At 46.4% G+C, this 9764-nt stretch overlaps 1 protein-coding gene across 1 annotated transcript in view; it reads left to right on the plus strand.

The window, feature by feature from the left end:
* TTC17 (tetratricopeptide repeat domain 17) overlaps window positions 1-5985 on the plus strand; it is an 84435-nt gene extending 78450 nt beyond the window's left edge. Inside the window, exon 25 of the mRNA XM_066583461.1 lies at window positions 62-5985. Coding sequence (XP_066439558.1) covers window positions 62-193 — 132 coding nt within the window. The 3' untranslated portion in view covers window positions 194-5985. The remainder of the gene's footprint in view (window positions 1-61) is intronic.
* The last annotated feature ends 3779 nt before the right edge of the window (window positions 5986-9764 follow it).

Genomic DNA, 9764 nt, shown 5'->3' on the forward strand with positions numbered 1-9764 from the left:
ATCAAAACTTTGGCCCTGAAACACATATTGTCGCTAACCCTGTGCCTCTCTTTGTCCCTAGGAGGAGTTTGAGAAAGCAATGAGGTGGTACGAGTCCACGTTGGAACTCCAGCCAGAATTTGCTCCTGCCAAGGACAGAATCCGCGCCATTCAATGTCATTTGCTAATGAAGAAGGGAAGACGTAGCCCATAATCCTCCTTTACCTATAATTCTAAGGTTTTTTTTGTTTTTTAATGATCATTTTATCAAAAAAATAAGCTCTGCGTTACAATAAGGGCCAATGGAGAAGGTTTATTCGCTTGTTACAAAAGAAAACCGCTGCTGAATGGGTGAGGGGGGTCTCCTCTGGGATGATGTGAGGAGGAGAGGGAGGTGGGGGGGGGTTCATCCAAATTATTCCATACTGTCACTTGTACTTATGGGCTGGAATCCTCCAACATGCTAGACTCTGGGGAGAGATCTGATGTGGACTTTTTCTTAAATTACACTTATTTTTTAATCTTAATCATTTAAGATTAAATCATTATCCAGTTCCAAACTATTGATGACACAGTTTCACTAAAGGCCATCAGTAGTTGATCGACAGAAGTCCGCCCACGGGACCTACAGCAGTCTGCAGTTCGCGGGCCACTTTGATGAAAAAAAAAAAGTTTTTACATAGCCTTTAATAAAGCCAGACCTCCGAGACCCCAGCTGATCTCCAGAATAGGACTCCCTTGTCCCCCACCCTCCTCACTGTGGGGTCACTGTACCTCCCGCGGTGAGGGGGAGCCTGTATGAAGTGCTGATGGGGGATCAAATGTCTTTTGCCATCTTGAATAAGTTAACATATCAGCTTTAAGGCGCGTTCACATGTAGCTGACTAGTCATGGGTTTGGGTGCCGCTCTGAACTTGCATCAAAATCTGTAGCAAATCAGCAACGTGTGATCCCACCCTAGAGGATAGTGGGGGAAAAAACATAAATGTCTCATATGGCATTGTGCCTCCATCTCAGGCCGGGCGTCCAGACATTGTGTGCAGTGTAGTCATCCTAAATACCTGACAGGTGGGAGGAGTTTTCGAATGTTGGCTGAACATTTAACACTTGGGGTGACTAAGGGTCCTTTTACACGGAGCATTCAATCTTTGGAAGGAGCAAACAATGACTGAGTCGCTTTCAAACAATGTCCCTTTACACGTGCAGATAATCGTTAGCATTTTTTTGTCACTTTGCTCGTTGGTCTGTCCGGAGTATATACACTGGACGATTAATGGTTCATAGTTACACCGTATGCTAGGCTGAGGAAAGACAAACGTCCATCCAGCTCCGCCTGTTTCCAACCCCTCCCTCACCCATGTTGATCCAGAGGAAGGCAAAAAAAACAACCAATGAGGTAGAAGCCAATTTACCCCATTTTGAGAGGAAAAATTCCTTCCCGACTCCATAATGGTAGTCAAATTAATCCCTGGATCAACATTCTTCAGAGAAAAGCTCATTCCGAACTCCAAGTCCGGCAGTCGAAAGTTCCCTGGAGCAGCAGCCCTTCAGGTTATTTAATGACTATATCTTGTAATATCCTTCCCCTCTAGAAAGACATCTAGTCCTCTCTTAAACTGCTCTATGGATTTTGCCATCACCACATCCTCAGGCAGAGAGTTCCACAGTCTCACTGCTCTTACAGTAAAGAACCCCTTTCTATGTCGGTGATGAAACCTGCTTTCCTCTAGACGTAGCGGATGCCCTCTTGTTACCGTCGCAATCCTGGGAGAGATCCCTGTATTGTCCCCTCATGTACTTATACATAGTTATTTGGTCGCCCCTTAGCCGTCTTTTTTCCAGGGTAAATAATCCCAGTTTTGATGCCTCTCTGGGTATTCCAGTCCCTTCATTCCATCTATTAGTTTAGTTGCCCTTCTTTGAACCCCCTCCAGCACTGTAACATCCTTCCTGAGCACCGGTGAGCAGAACTATGCACAGTATTCCATGTGAGGCCTGACAAGTGCCTTATATAGTGGGAGGATAATGTTCCTGTCCCTCGCCCCTATACCTCTTGTAATGCACCCCAAGACTTTATTTGCTTTTGCAGCAGCTGATTGGCATTGATTGCTCCAGTTAAGTCCACAATCCACTAATACCCCCAGGTCCTTTTCCATATCACTTTCCCCTAGCTGTACCCCATTTAGGGTATATTGGTGACATCCGTTTCTCCTGCCCATGTGCAGAACCTTACATATATCAGTATTGAACTTCATTTGCCATTTTCCCACCCAAGCCCCCAGCTTATCTGGGTCCGTTTGCAGCCGCACATTGCCCTCCGTTGCATTACCTGTAGGTTTGGAGCTGTCCGTTGGGGGAGTTTCTGCAAAATATTGCCCATCCCACCTCAGCAGTCCCACTCTTTGGGTGTAATACAACCTGTGGTCATATGTATTTCCGTTCTTTCGTAGAAGGTTTCATGGCATGAGAAACTCACCCCGCCAAAAGGTCCCCTCCCCCTTCCTGGTCTGTGAATAACTGAAGCATCGCATTTTTTACGAATCGACTGGCATATGACGAACAATGATTTTTTATATGAAAAAATGAATGACGAGCGATAAGTGAACGAATGATCATTCATTGCTCGGGCTTTGTGTTTACATTGAACGATTAGCCTTCATTTTTGCACAATTGATCAATCAGTTGAACAAGAAGCGTTCCGTGTAAAGGGGCCCTTAATTCCATTTTAAAGGAACTCTGAAGGTGAAAGAATACTGGCATTCTCTATGATCTCTTCCGTAATTCCTGCTTGTAGCAATCCAAAGGGTAAAATAAGAAGTTGTATGTTTAGTGGATGCGTTCACTCCATCTCCCCCTCCTTCTGCGTTGACTACAAGATTAATAGGTTTTGCAAAATAGCCTCAGGACGGTCTATTTCTGGCTGGGAGATGGCAGAAATCCCCCCCTACTGCTCTGACTACAGCTGGCAACAATAAAAAAAAAACAAAGCCCCGTCCCTTTAATTTAGCCCCGCCCTTTTCAACACTTCAGCTAAGGAAGGGTACATAAGCGCCGGACAGCCGTCCTAATGATTGGCACTGTGTTATTACATTGTATCGATAATCACTCAGTGAATGGAGGTGGAGCGCGCCGGAGATCTCTTCCGTCTGCGCCCCCCCCCACCCCTCCATTCAGAGTAAACAGGCAGTCTTTCCAAGATAAACGACTGCCTGTTCACACGGGCCAATAGTCATTGGTGCTCAGGTGAGCTAAAAAGCAAGCGATTCTCGCTCACTTGACTTGTTGGGTTCCCTACTGGCACTGGACGACTGTCGCCTGAAATCGCTCTTTTGGCCGATCACTTGGGCGACTGTCAGTCCATGTAAAAGTACCTTAAGGGTGGCTTTACACGGAACAACTCAAACGGGCGATAGTTGTCCCTGACGGTATCCGTAGTCGCTGGTTGCTTTATTTAAGGTCACTGAAACAAAGCGACTAATAAGCAACTTCTCGCTCAGGCATCAAAGACGGCCCGGTCCAACTTAATGGAAGTGGGCGACTGGAAGCGATCTCTGGCGCGCTCTGCCTCCATGGAAGCACAGGAGCGACAGTCCTGTATAAAGTTATCCTAGAGATGCCTGTACGTGTTATGTGCCCGCCATGGGTGGCGTAGACGCTTTAGCGCCAATCACTGGATCGCACCTGTACTTGCCATCGTTTCCAGTTGCGACAGAAGGTGCAGCCCTGTAATTATATCTTATTCAGACGGGCGTATTTTCTGCCCGTGCGCGGTCTGTGTATTTCATGGACCGCACACGGACCCCTTATAGTATTTGAGGCTTATTACATGCGGAGTGTTTGCACAGACTTGTGGTCCGCATGATAAAGTGCGGCATGTCCTGTTTTCATTCGTACCGCAGCGAGAATAGGACTTCCACTATACCCGCAAGTTGGGCGGCACACGGATGGGCGGCTGTTTGATGCGAGTGGCGCCCAAGATTCTTGCACACAACTCGCATTCGGCCATGAGAATGAGGCCTTAGTGGTGTGACGCCCCATTCTAGACACCCTAAAGCAGTGTTCCCCAACTCCAGTCCTCAGGGACCACCAACAGGTCATGTTTTCAGGATTTCCTCAGTGTTGCACAGGTGATATAATTATTGTCGGTGCCTCAGACATTGCCACAGGTGTTCATACCATAGGATATCCTAAAAACATGACCTGTTGGGGGTCCCTGAGGACTGGAGTTGGGGACCCCTGCCCTAAAGGCCCGGCTCTCTCTGACCGATTTCTACGGCTTATGTCTGGAGCTTTCAGAGCCGATGCTGAACGAAAGACTGGATTCACTCTGGGGGGGAATTTAAAGCGGACCTGGAGGAACAAAGATGGCCGCACCGTCCTCTGACTACCTGATGCGCACTGTGTATAGCGTTCATCGGTAGTCTTAAGACATTGCTCTGATTGGTCAGTGCTGATCATGTGGGCTGCACTAGTTAATCAGAGCAGGTGTAGTGTCATGGACTAATGATGCAAACTAATGTACAGAGTGCGGCAAATAGTCAGAGAAGCGGTGCGGCCATCTTTGTTTCTCCAGGCTTGGAGGGTCGCTTTAGGAAGGGCTCTTAACAACTGTCTCGTATGAAAATTTGCGGCTTTTTGACCTTTTTTTTTTTAACTATTTTTTTAACCTTTCTCAGAAGGGGCGGAGCCACCGACTGCATGACTTATTTACTATAATTTGGTCTTGGTAAATGTTCCGTCTTTATTTTTCCCTCGGTCATTTTCAGAAAACCCCTTTAAAGGGATAGTCCCATTTCTAGCTGTTTTGCCCCAGGAAGCGCAGTGGTCTGGGTAAGTACTACAGCGAATTCGGCAGCAGAAACAGCGATACAATTGACATGCTGCAACACTGAATTCTGCACCGCATGTCAATGGCTAGGGGGGTATTCCAGGCATTATACCCCAAAAGGTAGGATCAGTGATTGATCGAAGGGAGTCTGTTATTTGGGACCGCTGATCTCAGCCCCCGCACTGACTGCAGCTGCCCAGATGTTGACAACCTTGTCCGCATTGGGGTCGGAGCCAGAAGTGTAATAGAAGGCTTCACTCCCATTGAAATAAATGGAAGCCATACCTTCTATATAGCACTTCCAACTCCAATGTGGATGTCTAATCCCGCTACAGTGAGCGCGGGCATGAGAATAGCTGATGACCAGGGGTCCTGAGCGGCAGACCCCCACAGATCAACTACTGATGACCTTTCCTGAGGATAGGCTATAAGTAATGTCTGAAGTACCCCTTTAAAAAGGTCAATATAAGATAGCAGTCCCATGCCCTCCACTATGAACCTATGATTAGATCTGGCCGGAGCCAGCCTGCTTTTTGACTGTTTCCATTTAGCAACTAGAGTTTTTTTTTCTACACTGCACACAATATAAAAACAAAACAAAAAAAAGTGACGAAATGTCAAACATGGGTTACTAAGGCATACGAAATATTACAAACTCGTTCTTCATTTGCTCCCATTGCCAGCAGAGGCGGAGCGTCACTCTCGTTGTGGGGATTACGCTTCTTGTATCGGTCTTTCTACCAACAGTTTATGTCTTAGGGGGTGTCGTCCTATTCAAGTCTATGGGATTGCTGAAGGGGCACCATAGTTCTAGGGAGTAATGGGGTCCCACTTCACTGAAGCCCCTCCCCGCAATAACTGAAGTCGTTTGAGGGTTTTATAAAGCCGGAGGTCCAGTGATACATGAACAGACAATCCATTCACTCCTGACAGATGGGAATTTATTTTAGTTAAATTATATATATTCACCTATTCAAAAATTGTTTAGCGATTAAATTGAATTGAAAATTTCCAATCAAGTGTCCAGCGCCCTCCTGCCACCTGAGCCGATCCTGTGATCATACAGGAGGAGGGCTCGCTCTGCCATATCTTTTGCTGATTATACCGGGTTCTTCGCAGCTCGGCAGTGATTCCTGTACAGGGCACATACTTACTCAAATAAAATTCCTCTAATACGAGTTGTTTGGGCTTTTTTCTTTGTATCTGCTTTTATCTGTTGTGACCTGAGATTTCATCCAGTTCGCTGGACATTAGGATGCACTGGGAAAGTCGATTTGTCTGGTTTGAGAGCTACGTAAAAGTAGAATCACTGTGTACATGCAATACATTACTGATCCGAAGTTATATCTTGAATTATACTCCAGAGCTGCACTCACTGTTCTGCTGGTGGTGGAGTCACTGTGTACATACATTACTTATCCTGTACTGATCCTGAGTTACATCCTGTATTATACTCCAGAGCTGCACTCACTATTCTGCTGGTGGTGGAGTCACTGTGTACATACATTACTTATCCTGTACTGATCCTGAGTTACATCCTGTATTATACTCCAGAGCTGCACTCACTATTCTGCTGGTGGAGTCACTGTGTACATACATTACTTATTCTGTACTGATCCCGAGTTACATCCAGTATTATACTCCAGAGCTGCACTCACTATTCTGCTGGTGGAGTCACTGTGTGCATACATTACTTATCCTGTACTGATCCCGAGTTACATCCTGTATTATACTCCAGAGCTGCACTCACTATTCTGCTGGCGGAGTCACTGTGTACATACATTACTTATCCTGTACTGATCCTGTATTATACTCCAGAGCTGCACTCACTATTCTGCTGGTGGAGTCACTGTGTGCATACATTACTTATCCTGTACTGATCCCGAGTTACATCCTGTATTATACTCCAGAGCTGCACTCACTATTCTGCTGGCGGAGTCACTGTGTACATACATTACTTATCCTGTACTGATCCTGAGTGACATCCTGTATTATACTCCAGAGCTGCACTCACTATTCTGCTGGTGGGGTCACTGTATACATACATTACTTATCCTGTACTGGTCCTGAGTGATATCCTGTATTATACCCCAGAGCTGCACTCACTATTCTGCTGGTGGAGTCACTGTGTACATACATTACTTATCCTGTACTGATCCTGAGTTACATCCTGTATTATACTCCAGAGCTGCACTCACTGTTCTACTGGTGGAGTCACTGTGTACATACATTACTTATTCTGTAGTGATCCTGAGTTACATCCTGTATTATACTCCAGAGCTGCACTCACTATTCTGCTGGTGGAGTCACTGTGTACATACATTACTTATCCTATACTGATCCTGAGTTCCATCCTGTATTATACTCCAGAGCTGCACTCACTATTCTGCTGGTGGAGTCACTGTGTACATACATTACTTATTCTGTAGTGATCCTGAGTTCCATCCTGTATTATACTTCAGAGCTGAACTCACTATTCTGCTGGTGGAGTCCCTATGTACATTGTATTTGCGATGTCCATGTTGTTGGTACTGTCTGGTAATGAATATCCGGCACTCATTCCATAAGACCTTGGATTTGTGCGTCTGCGTTTCCCGTCTCTTATCGTCTGGCGTCCGCGCTGCATTATGACAATGGAACCTTTAATCAACGTTCACCTGAATTTCTTACAATTGCAATCGAGCGTTTCCTCACAAACCCCCAACACATCTCAAGGTCACATTTTCATGCGTCACTGATGAAAATAACAAAACTAAAAAATCCTCTGCTGATGTGATGCTTTGTGCGTAATACAGGCTACCGGACCACTAAACCTGCGGCCTATATTATTAACCCTTTCTAGGCAGCTGAAGGTTGTTTTTCATTCTCTAGCTGTTGTGTGCTTCAATGGGATGGGTGACAGGAAAACCAGAACAAGCACCCATTCTCCCATGATTGTTACCTTGCCCCATATCTCCACATGTTAAAACCCTGACCAGCCTGCACCTCTATTGAACTTAAAGGGGTTGTCTAGTTGTAAAACATTGATGGCCTGTTCTCAGAACAGGTCATCAATAGAGATAAGTGGGGTCTGTTGTCCAGAACCCCCACCGATGAGTTGTTCACTGGACCTGTGCATTCATTTACTGAGCTGATTTCTGCAGGAAGCAGACAGCTCCATTCTTACTGCAGGGGCCAGGCTTGGTGTTGTAGGCCAAGTTGCCATTCATTTCAGTGGGAACTTGGACTGCAGTACTAAGCTTGGCCACTGCAGTGGGAACAGAGCTGTTTGCTTCATACAGAAATTAGCTCAGTAAAGAAGTTCACCGGCCTGGTGAACAGCTGAATGGTGGGGGGGTCTGGTCGACAAATCCCCATTGATCTACTATTGATGACTAGTTCTAAGAATAGTTTACAACAATAGTAAACAACCCCTTTAATGCAAATGTCTGCTTAAATGCAGCCATATTACAGCTCTCAAGAACTGGCACATCATTAAAGGGGTATCCAGGATTAGAAAAACATGGCTGCATGATTCAAAAAACAGCACCACACCTGTTTACAGGTCAAGTGCAGAACTGCAGTGCAGCCCCATCCACTTTAATAGAGCTGAGCTGCAATACTGCACACAACCTGTCAACAGGAGTGGCGCAGTTTCTGGAAGAAAACAGCTACATTTTTCTAAACCTGAACAATCCCTTTCCCCAGGGTGCGTCATACATGTATGGCGCATGTCAGGTGTCACTGTATAGAGGGCACTCAGGAGCTGAGCCTACTCCATACACAACGGGTTTAAGACAGCTGACACTTGGCTGCAACAACTGTGATTGGCGATAACTCCAGTGACAGCTGCTAACCCTTTAAATGTCGCTGTCAATTCTGACAGTGGCATTTAAAATGTCCTGATTGGGATTTAGATGTTCAGAATGAGTTTGGGGGTGTCATGGTGGTCTGGGGCTATGATCGTTGGCCTATTAAGACGTGCCTTTGGCACATCTTTATAGAGCACCAGTCAAAATACAGTAAAATATAATGCTATAGTATTGCAGTTAGAGATGAGCGAGCACCAAAATGCTCGGGTGCTCGTTACTCGAGACGAACTTTTCGTGATGCTCGAGGGTTCGTTTCGAGTAACAAACCCCATTGAAGTCAATGGGCGACCCGAGCATTTTTGTATATCGCCGATGCTCGCTAAGGTTTTCATTTGTGAAAATCTGGGCAATTCAAGAAAGTGATGGGAACGACACAGCAACGGATAGGGCAGGCGAGGGGCTACATGTTGGGCTGCATCTCAAGTTCCCAGGTCCCACTATTAAACCACAATACCGGCAAGAGTGGGCCCCCCCCCCCTTCCCAACAACTTTTACTTCTGAAAAGCCCTCATTAGCATGGCATACCTTAGCTAAGCACCACACTACCTACAACAAAGCACAATCACTGCCTGCATGACACTCCACTGCCACTTCTCCTGGGTTACATGCTGCCCAACCCCCCCCCCCCCCCCCCCCACGACCCAGTGTCCACAGCGCACACCAAATTGTCCCTGCACAGCCTTCAGCTGCCCTCATGCCACGCCACACTCATGTCTATTTATAAGTGCGTCTGCCAGAGGAACCGCAGGCACACACTGCAGAGGGTTGGCACGGCTAGGCAGCGACCCTCTTTAAAAGTGGTGGGGCGATAGCCCACAATGCTGTACATAAGCAATGAGAAATCCAATCCTGTGCCACCTCCATCAGGAGCTGCACACGTGGGCATAGCAATGGGGAACCTATGTGCCACACACTATTCATTCTGTCAAGGTGTCTGCATGCCCCAGTCAGACCGCGTTTTTTTTATAAATAGTCACAGGCAGGTACAACTGGGAATCCCCAACTCCGCAATGGGAATTCCCTGTGCACCCACAGCATGGGTGGCTCCCTGGAACCCACCCGCTGTACATAAATGTATCCCATTGCAGTGCCCTGGACAGCAGAGC

The sequence above is a fragment of the Eleutherodactylus coqui genome, chromosome 11 (genome assembly GCF_035609145.1).
Source record: "Eleutherodactylus coqui strain aEleCoq1 chromosome 11, aEleCoq1.hap1, whole genome shotgun sequence".
NCBI classification, from domain to species: Eukaryota; Metazoa; Chordata; class Amphibia; order Anura; family Eleutherodactylidae; genus Eleutherodactylus; species Eleutherodactylus coqui.